The sequence below is a fragment of the Solea senegalensis genome, linkage group LG2 (genome assembly GCF_019176455.1).
Source record: "Solea senegalensis isolate Sse05_10M linkage group LG2, IFAPA_SoseM_1, whole genome shotgun sequence".
Classification (NCBI taxonomy): Eukaryota; Metazoa; Chordata; class Actinopteri; order Pleuronectiformes; family Soleidae; genus Solea; species Solea senegalensis.
Window position 1 is genome coordinate 7564702 of NC_058022.1, and position 22811 is coordinate 7587512.

Here is a 22811-nt window from a genome sequence, read left to right on the forward strand (position 1 = left end):
AGCTCGAGTGGTCGAGCAACATGTCTTTCAACTTGAAGGTCGTGCGTTCGATTTCTGGTTCCGCTAGTCTACATGCCGATGTGTCCTTGGGCGAGACACTTGACCCCACATTGTTCCTGGCAGTTGTGCCGGCAGTGAGTGAATGTGCATGAATGATGTGTGATGGTAAAAGGTGAAAAGTCAGTCAATGTCTTAAAATGCACACACACAAGCACAAGAGCATGGCTCATTCATGAAGGTGCTCCTTTGCTCAATAATACTAATACATCACAAGAGGACACCAGAGTCTTAGTTTCTGTAAATGACATTACACAGAGGAGAACAAAAATGATGCCATCAGTAAAGCGAAACAAAGTTGTGACAAGACAAGGGTTAACATTCTCAGCCCCCTCTTCCCAAACTCAAAGCCTCTCACCAATCTAAAGATGTGTGTTGTTTGAGAAAGGTGAGGCAGCAGTGTGAGGTATGTAAATCATTTGCAAATGATGCTAGTACTTGCACAAAAAAACAAACAAAATACTGTTTGCTGTTTTGAGGTAAACCATGAATAATTCTGGAAGCATGAAGGAAACCCACTACCCTCCCAATGTTTCAGGCTCTCCGCCTAAAGGAAACACGTGCATCAACTTCTAAAGTGGCGACAAACATGCACTTGTGTGGGTGTTTACTCGATGTGGAACTACCTGAGTGGAAGTTAGACAGAAAGAAAGACAAAGTCTGGTCCAAATATATGTGTGTGTGTGTGTGTGTGTGTGTCTGGATGTCATGGCGAGACTTTACAGAGCTTCTCCGATTTGTCAATTATCTCCATGTTCCTCAAAGAGTGTTAACTTACCAGTATCTGAACTTTGAGCCCAGGGTGAAGTAGTGAGCGAAGAAGTTCTTCTGTGGCGGGATGGGCCGCTCCAGCCGGAAGAAGGTGTGGTGCTCAACGCAGGCCTTCCACAGGTTCTTACAGGCCCGATAGTTGACCATGTTGAAACCGAGCAGTGTATCCCGGGTCTCCGTCTGCGACCAGTGACAATAAAAAGCAATGTAACGTTTAGCATGTGAGAGAGAACCAGTATATAGCCACGCTTCATTATAGTAAGACATAAAAGACTTTTTTTTTCAACCGTTTATTTATGAGCTTTTTAAACATTTAACCATATCTTAAAGCACATTACAATTAACCATTAATTGAAGCTGTTCTTCATTTTTTTTCACTTCAGTTATCTTTATCCAATCCGGAAAAAGACCTCGACAAAGAGATAGTTCTCTCTGATCCCGACTTGACCTCATGTGTTCATGAGGTCAAGTCGGGATCAGAAAAGTGAATGCCAAGCAAACAGCAGCAACAGACACGAAGTTAGCTATTCGACAACATTACTGCCAGCAGCTTTAACTGTTTACTCCTCCTTTATAAATACAAATGGCTAATTACTCAATTATTCCTCATTCAACCATTAAAAATAATGATAAACTGAAGTAGTTAGTCTTTTCAGACATTGCAAATGTAAATATTATACATGTAAATATTTGGGAAGGAAATAATTATGATGACACCGACTCATCAGGTGTCTGTATAATTGTTTGTTGGGAACAGCACGATCCAAAGTGGGGGATTAAAGTGTAACCAGGACACAGAGAACAAGGGGGAACCTTACAAGTGATTAAACAAACATGCACACATTTATATAACCAGCGCTCTATACTGTGACACAAAAAAACTGGAATCCATTCGTTCACACAACAGACATAATTGTGAGAGCAAAGGTGTGTATGTACTGTATGTGTGTGTGAAAAGACACCTACCGCCTCTCTTCTCAGCTGGACGAAAAACTGTTTGCACTTGAAGGAGATTTTCACTATTTTCAACCTGCAGGAAAAGGTGTTTTTTAAAGTTAGAGACAATTTCATTTTGCAAATTAACACAATAACAGATAACCATCTGAAAATATGCAGTACAAGCTTTTCAGAAGCAAATACAAACATGTGTTTACGGTATTCCAACAGAAGATGTATAATGGGAGTCTTCTGTGTCTTATCCTCTGGTATATCAGAGGCATTTGAACCGTTAAAATATAAACATACGTTTTGGTTTCTGGCTCCAACTAACGATTATTTTCACAATCGATTCATATGTCAATTATTTTCTCGACAAATCAATGAATTGTTTGGTAATAAAATGTCAGAAAATGACAATTTATTTGAAATATGGAGCAAAGAAACCAGAAAATATTCCCATTTGTGCAGCTAAAAAATCAGGGCACTAATTTTAAACTAAAGACTACTAATTAAAAAGTCCAAAACACCTGTTTCTCGACTCTACACTATAACTCGGACACACATCTCAATGAAACGTGAGCTCTGCTGACCCATGTGTCACATCCCAACTGTTAGTTAAACCCCTAAACCCTTATGGGTACCAAGCAGCTCAGCGTCATCTATACTTTCTCAGCAATCTATACACCGTGCAGTCATTTGTCTGAAGGAGCAGGAACGGCATTAACTACAATTTAAATCAGGAGTCTGTTGATGAGCAGCAGAGAAACATAATCCTTTCCTAGAGCTCCGCTGCTGCTTCTGCTGCTGCTTCTGCTTCTGCTGCTGCTTCTACTGCTGCTTCTGCTGCTGCTTCTGCTGCTGTGACTCATCACTCTCTGCTAAATATATTTTACATACTTACTCAATCACACACACACTCTCGCATGACAAACACACACATTCACACACATGCTTAGGCAGGGTGTGAGTCATACCCCATCTAAGTGTGGCTCATTTGTCAGGCTGCTGTGAACAGGAATAGGAAAGAGGCAAAAATCTAAAAGTCTCATTTTTATCTGTCTCTCTCTTTCTCTCTTTCATCCCTTCCTTCTCTCATGGGTCAATTCATTAAAAAGATAAGAAGACAAACAGTCATGAAGAAAAGAGAGACGGCACGCAGGTGTAGAAACAGTGGGGCTGAAAAAGAAAGATGAATAAAAGAAAACAGACGATCACTGTACATGTCTCTCTTTTTCACACATGGTCGTGGACAGCTGTTGGGGGGACACTACTGTTGGTGTCTAAATTTAGCTCAGCTGGCTGTATATGCACGTGCGTTTTCCTCCACTTATGAACACGTTCCACAAACTTATGCCACGCACACTTCTCCTGACCCTTAATCGAATTTTAACAGACGTGTGAGCATCAGCAACACACTGATGTCCACGCACTGATGTCCACACACTGGCCACACCAGCTGCTATGAGCATTGGCCAGGCTGTGTGAGCGTGAGTGAGTGTGCATTAAGCCTACATGACTGAATTTATTTTCCACGAGCTTTAGAAGTTAGGAATTCCATTTAGCCTCCCACAGAGTATGGGTGATTTCAAAGAATCGATGCTTCTGAGAGAACGTGGGCACGAGAATGACAATAAAAGCAAAAGAAAAGAGTAATGAGAGACACTGAACTAGGCAGAGGAAAAAGGAGAGGACAAGTGCAGATGGTTTCTAGGAAACCTGGTTCCTGGTTCAATGTGAGCCTTTGTCCATGAAAATTAGTGGAATCAAATGAATAATACTTGAAAAGCTCTAATGAGGCTTACACATCAAAATATCATGTCAATGATCACTGTGCGGGAGGTTAACAAATGAAAATGGATTCTTGGAGGCCGTTCAAATGAAGTTGGACGCAGGTTGACTGACTCAACACCACAGAACATAAGGTGGTGAAGATTTCTTGACATCATTTTTACAGCATTGCTCTGTTTTTCATCCAGACACATCAAGTCCGTTGGCAGGTGTAACTGAAACTACTGAACTCCTGATCACACATTTTTTGGGACAGATTTCACACCAAGTCTCTTGCAAAATAAACTGTTTATTTGCGAGTTCAAGCAAAATACTGCATAATTTCTCTCTGTATGTGTATTGTTATAGTACATCACACACGGACAAACTTTCTTTTTAGCTGAAACCACTGTGTCAAATTCTATCCTAAGGTGTCCCCCAGGGTTTCGTAGTCGGTCCCCCATTGTTTGTCTTCGCCATGCTCTCTCGCAGTAATATCATTATGGTCTCCAATTCTATGGCTATGATTACACATTCATTAAAACCATTGCCATGCAATTCGCTCCACCCTGAGACCAACTGCCGCACTGAAATTAAATCATGGTTACATGCCAGCTCCTTTGACCTCAACTGTGACGAACGTGATATTATCATTACTGGTCTGAAAGCGCTCATCAAAACAACCCACCAATGCGCTTTCACTTTCGGCAGCTTCACACACCCTCACCACACATCAGTAACCTTGAAGTAAACTTTGAAGGCAACCTCTCTGTGAACACCATGTAAATCACAAAATCAAAAAAAAACAAACAACATATTACACAGTTGGTTTTTCACAAGCAATGTACAATCCTGAATGTGTGTGTCACTCACCATGGAAAATAGTTGATCCGTACCCTGTTCTTGTAAATCACAATGCCAGCGGACATCACCCCAAGCAGAATCTCTGTGTTACTCTGGTCCTGCAGAGAGAGAGAGGGACAGTGTGTTTGTGTGTGTGTTCAGTGAAGGTGTCGACGGAGGAGCGCAGCCAAACAAGGACAAAGAGAGAGGCGGAGAATCCCAACAGTTTAAAAAAAAATAAGCCAAGAAATGTTTGGAAGTGCTTTCTCCTCGCTGCTACAAAACATGTTGATCTCGCTGAAAACAGATCTGCCTCAAACCGAGAACAGAGGTTAAGGAGATGCTCTGAGAAACCCACACAGACGTAAATAACAATATGTGGGGAACAAGAATAGAATATGTGAGAATGGGTCCGGGCAAAGGTCCAAGTATCATCGACAGTAAACTTGAAGTCGTCCACCATGACTAATTCTGTACAGTATTCACTGGACCAGCTGACATGATACGGGTATGATGGGGGGTACCAGTATCTTGGCATTTCAAAACCAAGATCCTGGAACGTGTACTAGATTTGAGTATATCAACCTTGATGTGACAGTAGGGGAGGGAGAACTATAACACAGTTTGGAGTCAGGAGATCAATTTTGGTCACAATTGTTGACGGTGGATATAAATGTGGATTATATTGCACTTCTCTGGGTTTTTGTGGGGGAGGAAATGGGTGGAGCTCGGATCAAAGATAACCTGATATTTGTCACTGGATGCATTGCGATTTTTTGGAAAAATAATATTACACATTAGATAAATGGCAACACACCCACACGAGCATGCATAAAATAGAAAAACCTGACTTACCCTTGCATAGTGCAGCTCTACCCCGTAGAGCTCCAGCGTGCGTGCTGTGTTCAGATAATTAAACTCTGACTGAGCAGGAGATAGACCGCTGCGAGAGAGGGAGAGAGAGAGAGACAGAGAGACAGAGAGAGAGAGAGAGGGGGTAGAGTACAAAGACAGACAGGGAAGGGAGGTTGTGTGTGGGAGCAGAGGGAGTTACAATGACAAGGTAGACAGAAGAAGAGAGTGTGTTACCGAGACATATGGACAAGGGAGAAAGACAAAGAAAAAAAATATCTGATCAGAAATAAAATGGAGAACAAATTCAGATAAATAACATTTGTCTTTGTATGTGTGTATGTGAGTGATCTTGTATGTGCATCATTGTGAGGACCAAAATAAACAATAACCCACAGGGAGTGAAGACATTTAGGAAAAGTGGCTTTTTGGCATTTAAGGCCTGGCTGAAGGGTCAAACCCTTTAGGTTTGAAGAGAGATCGCAGTCCCTAGGGAATGTCTATGAGTGTCCTCAGTAAGACTGCTGCGTGAGAATGTGTGTGTGCCTCTCGGGGTACCTGTGCTGCTGGTGATGTTTGGCAACTTCTTTGTGGAAGTCTTGCGGAGGGTTGGGGATGAAGCAGTATTCCGACAGGTAGCCGGGACTGTGCTCCGTTTCACTGTAGTCGCCTATCTCAGCTACACACACACACACACACACACACACACACACACACACACACACACACACACACACACACACACACACACACACACACACACACACACACACACACACACACACACACACACACACACACACACACACACACACAAACAGAGAGGGACATGTGCTTTCATATCACTGCATTAACTTGAATAGACACAGAGAAGTAAAGACAGATAATGACGGACAACAGAGAGGCTTTAATACATTGTTGTCAATTAACCCTTCACAAATTCACAAATAAATAAATAATCAACACAACCTTCCTATATACCCTCTCAATAAAGTTAAGCCCTAAAAACCCTTGTAAGACACTGACCCCAGTCCTTTTCAGCAGTTAGCTACAGGTTAACTACCCACAGAGTGAAACTCTGAAATCCGGCTGCACTTCTTCTGACATTTTCTGTGACTTGCTCACTAACTTTAACTAATCATCTCTGTTTCAATGATGTTTGCCTTTGTGTCTTCTTGTTGTCATGTAACCAGGTCAGTTAATGTCAAGTAAATACTTGTCTTGTAAACTATTTCTATTACCCGCGCTCTCTCTGCCAGGTTATCAGCGGCAGGTATCGAGGAATTGTGGAGCTTCTAACAATAAAACTCAATAAAAATCAAGCCAATGACATTGAAAATCATTTTCTCACCCCTGACCGCCTTGTTCGGTGATTCATACGTTTCAGCTCGTCATTAACCCAAAAGCACCAAAATGACTGACACCTTCACACTTCCACAGATGTGATCATGATCTCACCGTCTACAGTCTTCCTGCAATCTAGTTCACTTTGTGTTGAGCATTCAAAAACCAAAAAAACATATCACTTAGAGGTGAAGAAAAAACAAATCTTCACACCTTAGCTGCAAAATTTCTCACAATCCTTCTCGTAAGGAGAACAGTCTGTATTATAACAACAAATACAACATGGAAACGCAGTGACATACACCTTGTACTGAAACATACTGATCACATCAGGAGATCAATGCAGTAAAACCACCTTTTATGTTCATATTAGGCTGTGTGTAAGTGGGTAGTGGGTAGGGCTGCAACGGTTGTTCAATTATTAATCGATTACTAAACTGATAGTCAACTTTACTGAGTGTTTTTAAAATAAGTGCGCTGATTTCTCAGCTTCTTAAATTTGAATATTTCCTTGTTTCTTTGCTGCGTGTCACAAAGAAATCATTAAATCTGAATAATACAACAAAATACATTGGAGAACGTCATTTTTTAAACCTTTTCTGATATTTTACGGACCAAACAAGCACTCCGTTCATCGATTATGAAAACACGTATTAGTTGCAGTCCTAGTGGTGGGTCTGCATGTCTTACTGTACGTCCTTAGAGCGGCAGAACTAAAGGACAGTGCAACCCTGCGTCATTATATAAACACAGACCGAGAGTGTGTATCTGATTGACTGCATATCTGAGATATCATAATTGCAACTATAGATTAAATAGATTTTTCTGTTATTGTTTTGGCTTTCTTTAATATCTCATAAACAAAGTGCTTAAAATTTTGCAAATAACAAAGAAGAGCCACGAAAATGGGGATGTTAAATGAAATGATATCATTCAGAGCCCTCAGAGCGCTCGCTGATTCCCCAAAGCCATTAGCTCACTTGAAAGCAGTTCCCTCAAGTAGTCCCTGGACAAACCTACTAGCGGGTAGCCTAAGCATATTGACCAACAAGTCAATCCCAGCTCACCTACTTATTGATGTGCACACAGCCCCAAAGGGAAATATATGCACAGTCAATAGCTCATGTCTCAGAACCACTACGGTAATGTTAGTTTTATTCTGTGCCGCAGTTATTACTTTAACAATGGTTAACGTTAAGGCCAATGAACGGCAAAGACGAGCCGACAAACGGACGTCTCTTTATATTCATCTGTTGATGTGAAATCTATACTGTGCTGCAGACTGGCAGGATTAGCTGGGGCCGGAGTGCGGGCTTCTTATAATGATGCTATTGACCAACAAAGCACAAGCGGGACGTTCATCTCTCCATTTGTGATGAAGGACTTTCATTCACCGTGGGCAATTTGGTCCGAGTGTGCACGCATTTGTGGATTTGTGCATCACCATTTAACACTGGAGGGAACACCAGACTCCACTTTTACCACCGACATCCCCCCACTGTCAGTATGAATACATTAACAAATGCAACACTATCCAGGCCTAGTGAAAGAAATACAGAGATAAAGGTGTCAACGTTTGTGATAAAATACATTTTAAAAAGGCCCTACATTTGAACACCAAACACCTTCATTTCTGAGTGAATGGGTTGCTATGGTTTCCAGGCAGTATTTGCTCAATTTAAACAAGAATTTAGGTCTACTGGATGGGATTTGTTATGTTTAGAGAAAGCACAGCTTTAGTTTGGGATTTAGACTGATCAGTGCTGGCACTTGGGCTGAGTGAACTGAATTAGCAGCATAGCAGCTGCTTCAAGCTGTTTTTCTTTTCTTTTTTTTTTCCCCATCCAAAGGCAAACATTTATCTTCATAATCTGGGCTGGCACTAAGTGAAGTGACAACATGGCCGTGGCTGCAGACTGTGCATGTAAAGTGTGTTTGTGTGTGTGTGTGTGTGTGTGTAAATGCAGTCATGTCATGATGCTGGTAGTCTAGGCCAAATCTCTTTGCTGACCTATATACTGCAGCAGTGCAAAATCCCTACAAAATACGCCTGAGAGATGGAGGACAGACGGAGGCGGGGAGAGGGTTTATGGATGTAAGAAAAGAGGGGGATCAGCAGAAAAGGGTGAGAAAGACTAAACATAGATAAAAGAAAGGGGGAGATAGAGCAAAGCATGAAAACAATGAGCAGCCATAAAAGAGAAAGCACGAGTGAAACACAGTGTGTCAGGAGTCATTATTGTGATGACAGAGGGGCCCAGTCAGCATTTAACCCAAATGCTAGATGGCAACAGTACATGAGATTATCGCTGAAACCGAACATCCACTCGCTCAGTCTAGTCTGCGGAGGTATTTTTAACCAGTGGGTTTGGAAAACAAGAGGTGTTAGAACAGCGCTGTAAAGTAAAAAGTGCAACATTTTAATTGACTGCCAACTGTGAGCTGCGTCTATTTTTGAGTTCCTCTAATTAAATGGTAATTGTTTGTGGCAATTTCATCTGGAACTAATAAACTCAGTACATCTAAACGATGATTTATGTCTCAGCAATGAAACACAGTCAAATACCAATAATGACAACAGTAATTATCTAAAAAACATTAATTAATTTATGTTGTTCTCTTCACCATAGCGCCAATATTTATTCCTTAAACACACATTAATTTCTGACACTAGGGGTCAACAATAAAAGACCTAGATCTTCAGCTCACTCAACTTATGAAGTGACTGATCCTCTCTGTCTTTTACCCAAAGTCACTTTGTATTCCATCTTCTTTTATGCAAGTAAAGCTGTTTTTGGAAAGCGTGACACTGACAGACAGACTCCTCCCCCTTTCTCCGTCTCATCTCTCTCTAAGAAGCACTGCAGCTGTGACCGCCGCCATCTCTCAGCTCTGGTTAACAGTTCACCGACGTCTTCATCTGTCACACATGTCACAAACACAACACGTCCTGTACCCACTTCAAACTAAAATTGCTGTAAGCATTTCGGTTTTCATTGAAAAAAATAATAATTCTTTTATTGTGAAATATTTGCAATGCCAGTGAGTCCTGCCATTTAATTGAGTACAAAGGAGCATTTTGATCATTTAAAAGTGTATCATTCTTGGCAATATTTAAAGGCAAACGCGTATGGAAACGCATGACGTTAAAAGGCAACAAAATGTTCTCCATTTCTATGGATTTAAAGACATGTTACATATTATATCTTTGATTCTGTTACGAGTGAATTCTAACTGCAAAGCCACGAGCCACAATCTCATGGAATATTTATACCACCTAAGTTAATATCGTGCATCACAACACGGCTAAATTGAATCATAATGGCTTCAGAGCACCCGCTACAAATGCACTGTGGCAACCGCAGCCATTACGTTTAACAGCGTGTGTAGCTTAAGAGAAGCCTAATGAATTGTCTTTCCATTGTTGTGCCGACTGGGTGTATCCAGGGAGCTACTACTTACATTGAACAGCATAGGACGCCAGCAGTGCAGCTGTATTGTGTGGACAGGGCAACCTGCAAGCCACAGGAGAACAAACACACACACACACAGACACACAAAAACACAGAGAGAGAAAGATTAGGGCTGGGCAATTTATCAATATTATATATTAATAACAAGATATCAGCTTACATTTTAAACACTATGTGGTATCTGTAAAGTCGTTCTCTGGTTCTTTGTATTGAAGTATTTAGTCAAATATTATGAAACTAAATAAAAAAACTTTTCTCCAATTTCACGCCTGGTTATTTGACTATTTATATGCAATTTAATTGTGTCTCACACATGTAAATATCCTTTATCATTTAAAAAAAAACCTCAAGAGACACACCAGCTTTTCTAAATGAGAGGTAATACATGTATTTTAAGCATGAAACACAGATCATATACAGCTAAAAAACTGAAAATAATGTATTTTTTAGGGTAGATATTACAGTATTTACAGTGAATTGTCGCTGTCCTGTGTGAAATACAAAACAGAACCTGTGTCCAGCTTTATAGCAAGATACTTCAAGTATATCATGACATAGTCCTAAAAATACTGAGATGTTCTTCATAAGCAATACAAAAGTCTCACAGTTCTTTTTAGAAAGCACAAACTACTGTATGTAAACATCTTTGTGACACAGAAATGTGAAAACAACCTCACCTACAAATTGTATTTTTCCTCAATCATCTATAGAAACCAAGGGCGAAAGAACAGTAATGCGTATCTCCACCGACAAACACAATCACAGACATGTTGTGTGCGAGTGTTTTACTCAAATGACCTTGACAGTATTTGTGTGCATGTTTGTAGAAAAACTTGTTCAGTGAAATGTTTCTTGGCTTCTTAGAATTTAAAACTAAAACCAATATTAATTCATGGATCATGGATCTATACGTGGGTATTATAAAAGCCAACATTTAAACGGCAACATCAAATACACACGGGTACTGCATACTCACCTTCCAGTTAATATGTCCTGTTTGATCTGAAGAAAATATAGGTACCTGAGGGAAGAAAACACGCCGCATTAGGATGAGAGAACATCTCTTTTTTAAAATGATTATAATATCATGCATAGAAAAGCAACAGCGCACTGCCATTCCCGAAATGTACCTAAACTACACTTACACTGGTCAGAATGGATAAATAATTAATTTAATAACATCCTAACACGTCAAGAGGAAAGACACGGTTCATGTGAAATATTAATCTCCATTCACGATTATCACAATAACAGAAATACACCACAATTAACTTACTGTAAGTGCTTTTTTTATAGTGACATCTCTAAATACAAAAAAAACAAATTAATCAACACCCTTTAGAAGACAAATGGTGGCACAATAAACATGTTTAACTTATTATTATTCTACAAGTCTTTCCATGGAAGACATCAAAGACATTTTTATTGAACTAGATCAATGAAAACAGGGGTTTTGATCAGGACACGCACCCGTTCTCTTCATCCTCGGCACTACAAACACCGGTGCCCTTGGTAAGTCAACTTCTAAGTTTAAAGCCTGTCCAGTCAACTGTCGGACAGTTATGCGAGTAACAGACGTACAGACATACGCTCCTTGAATCAACAGGGAGATCCAGGGCTCACTACCCACTGCTACGAATTGTGTTGATAAGGCTCAGGGAGTGAGACCATGAATTAGAGGCTGTAATAAACACCAGGCGGAGAAAGTGATATGGTGCCACGACACCTCCTCTGCATGTTGTTTATGTAGAGCGTGGCGTTGCGGACCTTATGTTTGCAAAACAGTGTCTTGAACTGTAGCCACAATACAAGATAGCTTAGTATCGTCATTAATTAAGTCCGCATTAAGAGAGAGAGAGAATAAAGCTCGTCTAAGAGAGCTGTTTGCAATGATTATTGTATTTTAAAAAAAAAGAAGAAATTCTATTAAGTGGATTATACTAATAATGTCCCCTTTTCCTTGTCTCTGTACAATTAATGCTCTTACCGTGTGTATTCTTCCTGAAGTTTACCGGGGTCTGTCACACAGAATTTGACTCTGAAGCTCAAGTTATGGGGAGAGCCTCCTAGAAAAAAAAACACAATTAACAGGTGGAGGGATGAAGAAACACTTAACGGCCCAGTGAGTGGAAAGAAACTGCAACAGCATGTTATTCGCTGACATACTCTACAGGCTGACTGGATTTTCATTCAGACTGGGTGCTATTGGGACTACAAACCGCATCTAGGCAGTTGAAGATGCATCTCTATTAGGACTGGACAATAATTCAATAACAATACATAGCTTGAAATAGCTATAAATATCCATCCTCAATAGTCATCATATTTAGGCATTGTGCAAACATTCTTTTCAAGTAAGAAGTTTAAAAGCACAATGATCCGCTTTCTTTAACATTCCATTTCCGTTAAACTCAATCTTACTGATTTGAACCTTTATATTGATAGCATTTTAGGCCATATCACCGACCCTCATCTCTAAATTTCTAAACACAGAGATGCATGCCTCATGTATCATGTCTGTAGATGAGGGGCGGTTCACGTGCAGCACCCAAAAACGCCTGAAAAATGCATGGAAGAGGATCCCGTCGCGTCTGCCGTTAGTGAGCAACCAATATCAACTCACTAAGAAAAATAATCAAAACAAAGACAATGGGTTATAAGCACCAAATTTCCCTCACGGCAGCTTTGCTGCTCGATATGCGTGTGGTGTTTCTGGAGGATTATCCTCTTCACCAAATGATTCGGAATATTTGTTTGGATGATTGAGTTCCAGAGTTTATTTCAGAGTGAACAAAGACAAGTTTGACCTACTTCTTTGGCCCGAGAAAAGCTGGAAGTGCTTGCTAGTCACTGCATTAAATACTTAAAATGCTTAGATATTTTTATCTCGATGCAATGCATACGAACGCAGAAAAACAGGCACGTCGCTCTCATTTGTGTGAGCTTTAGACAGGAAATATATTTGTGAGCACAATAGATGCTGCATGTGAACCACCCAGACACATAACCCAAACATTTATACAAATGCACCAGCTTCAGTTCATTTCTATTTGTGTGAAATGCAGAGTCCTGTGGTTACTGCTCAGTCATTCTGCAGACAAACAGAGACTCTGTTTGTCTGCACGCTCAGTTCAGTCATTGCTGGAGGAGTCCTGCACATCTCATGAAGGCTAATACTTAATTCTTCAAGTGACAAGTTCTATTACTCATTATAAAAAAATAGGAGATGGGTTGAAATGAAGTTTAATCACCGCTTAAGGCTGGTTCAGAATTTAAGATGACACTGGACAAACTAGCTTGAAGTAAAAATGTAAAAATTATTATTTTTTTAAATAATCACTGAGGCTAAACTCTTGACAGCTGCAGGGAAGGAGAAGCAAGGGGGGGGGATTGTGTGCAGTCAGGGTGAGTCCAGTTGGACCTACACACACACACACTGCATCCCTACTGTAAGTAGACCAAAACAGCAAACACCTCCTGCAACTGCCCCAGCTGTGGAAACATTTACGTCTCAGGCTTGGTGGACGGTAGCGGTACGAGGGAAGCACAGCAACTTGCTCCGCCTCTCACCCGACGTTAACCGGGATCGGCTCCAGCCCCCCCCCAATGTGACCCTTACTGGAAAAGCAGTATAGCTACTCGAATAGGTTGACGCTAAACTGCAGTCAACTGTGCTTCAACTAGCTGAGTAAGTTAAGTAAACGTATACTCTGTTTGTCTTCAGTGAGCATGCTTGGCTTCAGGACGTCATGATGTTTGCTTAATAAAGTCTGCACTGGTTGGTTGGTTGAGGTGGAGTGTGATGGACTTCACCTACTTTTTAACTGTTTCCTGATGGGCTTGTTGGGATCGAGCCAGCGCTGTAAAAAATTGATTAAGAGACACTTAGAGACACAGTAACACTTCCACAGCATGACTACACAAGATAAATTATTCACCAGTAACCACACACACACACTCGTAGTGAGGACACTCACAGACATAATGCCTTCCCAAGCCCTGACGCTTACTTTGACCATCACAACTAAATACCTCACCCTAACCTAAACCCAATTCTAACCCTAACCCTAAAACCAGGCTTTTTAAGGGGTGATAGGAAGTTTTTTTCCCCCAAACATCCATCATTCACATTTGTTTTAATCTTCCAGACGCCTTGCGACATATTTCACAAGTCGATTTACAAATGTCGCTGTATATTGTGAGCTCCCCGCTCCGCTGGTGCTGGCACATTTTGTTTTTAAGTGATGGAGCATCTGTCACATTGTCAGGAGCAGATCCAGGTTAAGACTGTTGTGCTTCTTGTTGGTCTTGAGCTGGAATATTTTTTTTGAAGAAGCCATCTCTCTGTCTTGCCATAACAAACTGGCTGGATGCTCACGAAGCAGGCATGACTCTCAGTGCATGAACCAAATTTCCCAGCACAAAATTCTTTTGATTAACTCAAGGTAACACGACTTTGACTCTCACTATCACTCAATAGCAACCCTTTCGAAGGCAGATCTTATCATTGGTGGAAAATTTGTGGAAAATCTTATTTGAATTGTATTCTATTTAAAAAGAAATTTGTTGGGGTCACAGCCCCAGGAGATTCAGACACACAAACACACACTACAACTTCCCTTCAAATGTATTCTAATGCCAGGTGTAAAGGGGGCCTTAGAGTGAAAATATGCCACTGACCGGTGCATCTGAGGATTCATCTGCCAAGTGTAGCCCAAAGTAGTCTCTCTCAGTCAGCTCCAGGTGCTTAAAGACAGCATCCAGCAACATCTGGCCATGATCCGACTTCTGCAGAGTCAAAGGAGAGAAAACAGAGAATGAATTCACAGTGTTTTATTCAATTTGTTGCTGTACACACACAGAACACACTGGATCCCAGGGTCACGCCCTGACCTTCAGGCTTCTCTCGGTAGAGGGAACTCAGAGTGAACAGAGCGGACGACTTCCGACTTATTATTATTAGTATTATTATTATTATTATTATTATTATTATTTTATTCTCACACTGCTCCAGAAACGTTTCATCAAGTTAAGATTCATGAACCATTTATCTATGTTGAGCTGCAAATAGTGCCTTTGTTAAAAAATACATAAGGAATTTAGGTACTGTATTTTAGTTACTCACTTACTGACTAGCTCTAAAACAAATAAACACTATTCAACTTTAGGGGATGTTGTTAAATGAAAAACTGCAGCTGAGGAAATAAATAGATTGTTTTAATAAAAAATAAGAAAGGAATAAAAGAGAAGTGACAAAGTTAAACTCTAAAAACATAACCTGTCTGTGGTTCAACCTGCAAGACGGAGAGCAGCCAAGTCATTTATTTTGGGTTAATCAATGACCATTAACTGTGACATGGTTGAACTCGTATTTGAGAATTTGACTGCAAAGGCTTCTGATATATCACAGATATCTGCATTTTATTTTTACTCACATGAACAGGAGGCTTAGGCCTACCCAGTGTGTTGTCAATCTATGTGTTGTATATTTATGTAAATATTATATAAAGGAACAGTGAATAAAGGTTGTAAGAAAAAGAATTTGCAATTTTTAACACTAAGAAACACTCAGAAAGTCAGGACAGAGAGAGCGACCGGAAGAAAAGCTATAAAAAATGAAGGAGTTTATTAAATAGATTATTAATATAGCATTGTCTCGTGAGAGAGTAGCGAGGGCAAAGAGGATAAACTGTGGGACCACAAGTGGAGCAGAAATTCACACCTGATCCCACTGCGACTTTCAGATGGGGAGCTCTCATGGAAGAATACACACGAGCAACGCGCACACACACACAAATCCCTTGGTGACACACTTTTTCTGTCAATCTTAAAAGTACGAGTGTGTGTGTTATCTTTTCCTGTAGTTGACAGTTGACATGACAGCCCTCTAGATCACTGGCATGATCACACACACACACACACTGTGTGTGTGTGTGTGTGTGTGTGTGTGTGTGTGTGTGTGTGTGTGTGTGTGTGTGTGTGTGTGTGTGCGTGCGTGCGTGTGTGTTATCTATTACTGTCAAAACCTTGTCAAGTGTGAGTCGACTCTGATACCCTCTGTGGAACTTCCCCTCCTTTCTTCCTCTCTTCCCTTATAACCTTTCTATCATGTCTGGTTGATGAAAGCAAGAAGAAAAAAAATGGATTTAAATCTTAATTTCAAAAGTGAAATCTTAAAAGATTTCAAAAACATACACAGTACGTCCACTGTGCTGGATACTACTCACATGGCTCAATCTGCAAATGTCCATGTGTTGTGGTCGAGAGGAACAGCTCATATTTGGCATATTTGTCACGAGATACAACCGTCTGGTTGTAGCTGTCATTTGTTTTCTTGAATCTATAATTTGCTGTCCAAGACATTAGATATTTGTCTCTATGGTACTTCAGAATGTTATGCGTTATGTATCCGTCATTTAATTTGGCATAACTCATAAGCCATGTGGTACAAGCAGCTTCATAGTTTATAAAATGGTCTAATGTATCGGACTGATATCGGTAGATACTATCGGACACAAAAAAGTGGTATTGTCCCATGCCTACTGTAGAGTCCAGGTTTATTTTTAGTGATAGAATCCACTTCTAAAACTTTTTAATAGCACTTCTTAGTATTTTCAGCTATAGTCCAACGAGCCATCTCACTTATACTAGTGCTAAGAAGCTGCTGTGGTTCCACCTTGCCTTTCGCCACACAAAAACAAACCACACACTACACTGAGAAACAGAGAGATGTGTGGAGCTGATAAGCTAAATCACCACTGTGTGAACCCATTTGACAATGACTGTCGCAGACATCGGTTTACATTGTAATGTTTTGCACGACAGCTTTAAAAACATTATGAGCGTGATTCATAGGGTGCTCATCAGAAACGAGGGCTCGCTGCTTAATCAAAGCTGCTGCCACCGTCGGTCAGCAGGCACAGAGTCACAGAGTCACAGAGTCACCGCAGTAACGGAACACACAAATTGGTCATTGGATCTGTCAATAAGAAAGCTTTATTCTATCAGAACTGCCCAATAAAAGTCAAAGTCACAGCCAGAGTTCTTCAAGCAAAGCCTCTTCACTCCCAATTCGCTCTTAGATCACTTATTTTAGGTTATGCCAGGAGGTTCTTAAGGAATTATTGATCAATAATCAATAATACTGAACCTTCAACTGACTGACTGGGGTTAGACGGATAAAACGGTGGAGGAAAATAAAATATATACAAGCTTTACTCCTCACAGACATGACTGAGAGAACATGTACGAGTTTGTGTGTGTGTGTATTCACTACGTCCTCTTTGTATGAAGCTGCTATTCAGGCTGTATGTGAGCGCCTTGTACTGTGCGCCCAGGAAAGCACAGTACAAACTTTGCTGCGTGTGTAACAGTGTATTGCAGTTTGGTCCTGTAGAGGCACCAATTACTCATTTAGCTTGGATGCTTTTAGAACACACGTCATCCAGGGCTGGGTATCACCGCTGATTCCCTCAATCGTCACAAGGTCTCGATTCCATTAGGATTTTAAAATTCAATATCAATTCATTCAGAGATAAGATTCAGTTTCCAGGCCAATTTTGCTTGGTTGTGAAAGAGATTTTCACACAACATTTGGGTCTCTCTCAAACCTGGTGCATCATTATAAATATTAATGTTCACATTCAATATTGACTAGTTTCATTGATGAAATGAAAACGCACTCTGTCACACTTCACTTTTACACTACACAGACTACAGCGGTGCGACAATGCCGTATTGTGGACAGCCCAAGGACTAAATAGTAAGTGAAGTCATAAAAAGTAAAGATAGAAAACATAAAAGAGAGAGGGAGCTGAAAGAAAAGTACGAGAGAGGCAGAGAGACACAGAGAGGGAAGGAGAGAAAAGGGCTGATTGACGATGCACTGGGTGAAACAAACGCTCTTTGTGCGCTCCACCAGCACCACTGACTGAAACGCTGTCAGTGTTCCTGAGAGAGAGCGAGAACAGAAGAGGGAGACTTGGTGACAGAGAGCAATCACAGCACAAGAGACTGGCTGAGAGGGTGTGAGAGGGAGATGCTCTGATAATCCCCCCCCCACACACACACACACACCCACACACCCAGACCAAGAATTTATCTACAGGGTATGAAGGGGGGAAAGGAACATGTCCCAACATCAATAACAATGGACAGATCTGAAATCTAAATTGGTATTTCAGGGAAAACCCCGGTGTTATATGGAAGGATGATAAAAAAAAAGAAAGAAGCAAAACTGTGTCACGTTTATTTTTTCCTCATTTCCACAGGAAATGCAGCTAAACTCGGTGCATGTACGTGTCTATGCTGAAGAATGATGGAAATTCAGGAATGCACGAGGAAGCTTGTCCAGACAGGAAGAGAACTACACAAAGGAGGAGTCATTCACATCTGCCTCTGCTTCTCACTCTACGTGTGCTCACAGCGCCCACAGAGTGACACAAACACCAAATTCAAATCACATGGGGTTCTGATTTACTGCACATCTATATACTTTGTGTCACACGGGCTATATTTTTTTATCTATAAACAGAATTTTCAGTTGAAAACGATAAAACCGCTTCCTGTTGTGGGTGCTCTATAAATAACAAAAACACTGAGACACACGAATGCGGCATGAAGCAGTCCACCTGTTACAGGTGGTTTATAAGGGTTAGGGTTATGATGCTGTCTATTACCATCACTGATCTTAATTGTATTGCATTTTACCCAGCTGCATTAGATCCACTTTTCAGGGAAAAAGAAATAGAAATAAAAATATATACATAAAAAAAATAATAATAATAACTTAATAACCTAAGAAGACAGCCTCACTCCACCTTATTTCTGGATGGAGAAGGAGCTACAGACGCAAATAGCTGCCACAGCCACACCCCTCCCACCACACAAACACAAGTATGCTTCACCATTCTCCACAGTTTTCACACAAATTTCAAAGTCTCATCCTAACACATAATTAAAACTAAATGATTTTGCAAACACTGAGCAAGTGGCAGTCTATATTTTAACTTAATTTTAACAGAGGTGGCACGTCAACCGGTTTGGGAGCGACTGCTATAATGACTTGGGACGATCGGCCGTCTTCAACTAGAGGGGAAAGTAAAGAGCAGGGAAAATGTATCAGCTACACAGCGTGAGAGACAGCTTTTTATGCTGCTTAAAGTAACAATGGAAAGACACACTGTACATAGATTTTTGTGTTTGGTCTTTGAAGGAGCTTGGTGTAACGTTTTCGATTACTTACCTTATCAAAACGTTTACTTTTGATTACTTTAAGAGTTTCTGGTTTAAATCAAACTGTTACATTACATGTCATTTAGCAGACGCTTTTATCCAAAGCGACTTACAATGGAATTGAGTACAATCAGCCAGGGGTGGAGTCGAACTTGCGACCATTGCGACCATGATGCCTTTCGCACACAGGGTACCGGTCTTAACCACTGAGCCACTCCACCCCCATTACATGAAACCCAATGAATTGCAGAGGCTTTATTATTTTTAAAAGTTGTTTGTATTCCTAATGTTAACATAACATAATATTTTCCTATAACTAACTAAAACGCAGGCTTCATCATGCTGTTCATAGCCATCCATCCATCCTCTACCGCTTTATCCTCCACATGAGGGACGCTGGTGGCAATCCCAGTTGACATAGGGTGAAAGGTGAGGTACACCCTGGACAGGTCGTCAGTCCATCACAGGGCCACATAGAGACAAACAACCATTCACACTCAATTTAGAGTGTCCGATTTGCCAAATCAGCTTATCTAAATGTTTTTGCACTGTGGGAGGAAACCGTAGAACCCAGAGAAAACCCACACACACGCGGGGGAGAACATACAAACTCCATGCAGAAAGGCCCTTGGCCCGACCGGGTAGTGAACCCGGGTCTTCTTGCTGCAGAGGCAAACCAACCGTCATAGCATCTTAATAAAATTCAACCTTCACCCTGCACATTTCCAATTCCTGCTACATGCAGAAAACATCCCCAAACCCACAAACTCTCACACACAAAGTGTTTTGACCAGCGGCTTGACTTGAAGTGTGAACCACTCGCCTCCTCACAACCTTTTTTAGAAGAAGCTTTAGAAGAATGATGCCATGTTTTTTAAGTGGGAACAAAATGTCAAAATAATAAAGCAAATGACAAAATGTCCACATGTAAAGAGAAGCAGCCTCAGGGCTCAGTCACTGAAAAAAACCTGAATGCTTTTTTTTCTTTTTAAATAATTTCTTCTATGCAACTTCAATTTGTATATCCTTGTATATCTCATTCAGCAGTGAACTAAAACCTGTTTATCCTTTGCCCCTCGCTGCTCTTAACTTGAACATGATGAAGAGCCACTTGATTAGAAAAAAGCTCATGCTTACAGCTGAATGTTTGTGTGGCTTGCAGCAGTTGCTATGGTTACCCGCTGCATTTGTCACTTTACTCCTGCATCTGACCCCTGCTTTTGTCGTGGTGGAGAGGTGGGTCAGGAGTGGGGCTGGTCGAATTATTTGTCATCAATCTACCAGCTTCCACTTTACGCTGGTATCATTGTAATTGTCAAAGACTAAAGTCTATATGATCATACAGTACAAGCCCCTGTGTGCCCGACACGCCAGGAGCGCTCCGGGTTCCCATGACGATATCTAGATTTTCACTCTCGGCCAAAATCAAGGCCATTTAGCCAGGCAGAGGATCAATAGAAGTATTGTTGCTCTTAGCACGGGCTGTCTTTCCAGGAAGTTAGTGCTGCTGCAGCGGCCTGATCAATGACACTGTCACAGAGACTGACAGAGACCGAGTCATTCATTCAGCAAAAGGCGAGTGGCCCCCCCCCCCACACACACACACACACACAGTAGTGAGAGGCAGGAAGCGGAGACGGTGAGGGGGAGAGAAAATCCACAGGGAGGAATGTAAAGTAAAGAAGGAAAATGCAAAGGAGAGACTATAGAAAAGACTGTGATGTGCATGTAAAGATAAGAACTTGAAGTGTTTTTGTCAGAAGATTCTGTTCACTTTAGATATTGTAGAGTGAAGACGAACTGGCAAATTTTATCACATGAAAACGTGTATCCGGTACTTTCGGAGGTAAGAAAAGTGCTAGAAAAAGAAAGATGTAAAAGTTATAAAGCTTGACAGTAGACATTGATGTTTTTCGTAACACAATTCTTCCTCTCAAAGATCATCTTCCTCTTTCAGCTTCTCCCTGTAGGGGTCGCCACAGCGAATCGTCTACCTTCATCTTGCCCTTTCCCCTCAAGGGCAAGAGTGTAAAATTTGTTTCCCTGATGCCACTTTGACTAATTTCTCTCAATCCATTGTCCTCTGAAACACTTATTTGGTGACAGCTTTTAGCCAACTACGACTTACTTCGCTTCTTAATGTTTCGTTATACAAATACACACAACAAACGGTTCGGTGTCAACAGGATGTGATCCGTCAGAGGAAGTTATAAGAGGATTTGTTTCTTCTGAGTCACAAAGGGAATTTCCCTTCTCGCACTGCCATAACTGATCAAACACTCCGAGACAGAGGGAGATAGACACAAAGAGAAAGAGAGAGAGAGACCAAAGGAAATGTCTTATCACGAATTGACATCCAACTTGTGACACACGCGCGCACACACTCTTTCCGGTTCCCTCGAGGTGTGACTGCATGTAAAATGACCTGCAAGAGAGAATACTGGAGCCAGTGTGAGGAGTGAAATGTACTCTTTCTTCGAAAGGGATAGCATGTCACACGCAATATTCATTCGAAGTTGATTTTTTTTAGTATTATTATTATTTGTTGTGGTTAACGTAGCAATACAACATCGTAACAAATGTCATCTTTGTGTGGCATTTCCATTTGTTTCTTTGGATTGAGTTAATCATTGCGTTAAACATAACTTGTAATCTTCCATTTGAAGTGTACCCCAGAAAAATTATTATTATTAGCCTTTACATTTCACCCTACCCCTGTAACCTCAGTAAGAATGAGGACACACTGCGCCTGCACCTGAATGCACAAAACAGAGGGGTAGGGCTGAGTTGTAGGGGCAAGGGGGTGAAATGAGATCTAGTCTGAGATTTTTTTCTTTTTTTTCCCCTTTCGGCATCCCCCGCTCTATCATCAAAAAATAAATACAGTGTGTGTTGCCTTTTAACTATACACTGAGGCCGAGTCCGCACGACTTTAAATTTAATTAGAGCTGGACCAGAGGGGACGTTTACAATAATTGGAGTCAGTGGGGGGAAGAAGAAGTGGTGCAACACTGGTGATCCTTTCCTGCTTCTATTCTACAGGTTTTACTTAGTTTGGATGACAATTATAGAAATATAAGTACAATGTCAAGGTTTAGACTCTTAGGCTTATATTCTAAAAGGATGATTAAATTGATATTGGCAGATAGGCTCTTACTCAACAAATGTTAGTCAAAGGAATACTTCACAGATTTGCATTTGTTTCTGTTTGTAGGTTAATATTGTAAACCTAGTGTGTGTAGCCAGCAGGTGTGTTTTACCTAAAGGTTATTGCATATTTTTGGACATCATAATAAAAGTCCCTGCTTCAGCTGTTTCGACAGGCTTAGCAGCAGAAGGACGCTTCAATCGAGGAGCGGTACTCACGCTGACTTTGAACGCCTGGACAGTGTTGTCCAGCAGCAGTACGTTGCACACAACCTGTGTGTGTGGCCTGTCTCGCTCCAGCTCCGTCGCCCGTACATTGTAGGATCTGCCAGCAGGCAAGCGGAAGCGCGCGCTCATCACGCTCCTACCAGGGTCTGAAACAAC

At 41.0% G+C, this 22811-nt stretch overlaps 1 protein-coding gene across 2 annotated transcripts in view; it reads right to left on the minus strand.

Annotated features, from left to right (window-relative positions):
• Nucleotides 1-22811, minus strand: part of ptpn4a (protein tyrosine phosphatase non-receptor type 4a) — a 62946-nt gene that overhangs the window by 16251 nt on the left and 23884 nt on the right. For both annotated transcript variants that reach the window (XM_044018539.1, XM_044018538.1), the window contains exons 2-12: nucleotides 22647-22801; nucleotides 14727-14834; nucleotides 13864-13906; nucleotides 12034-12112; nucleotides 11023-11067; nucleotides 10036-10088; nucleotides 5788-5908; nucleotides 5233-5320; nucleotides 4408-4496; nucleotides 1795-1858; nucleotides 836-1008 (exon numbers count right to left, since the gene is read on the minus strand). In XM_044018539.1, the coding sequence (XP_043874474.1) occupies nucleotides 836-1008; nucleotides 1795-1858; nucleotides 4408-4496; nucleotides 5233-5320; nucleotides 5788-5908; nucleotides 10036-10088; nucleotides 11023-11067; nucleotides 12034-12112; nucleotides 13864-13906; nucleotides 14727-14834; nucleotides 22647-22784 (1001 nt within the window). In that variant the 5' untranslated portion in view covers nucleotides 22785-22801. The remainder of the gene's footprint in view (nucleotides 1-835; nucleotides 1009-1794; nucleotides 1859-4407; nucleotides 4497-5232; nucleotides 5321-5787; nucleotides 5909-10035; nucleotides 10089-11022; nucleotides 11068-12033; nucleotides 12113-13863; nucleotides 13907-14726; nucleotides 14835-22646; nucleotides 22802-22811) is intronic.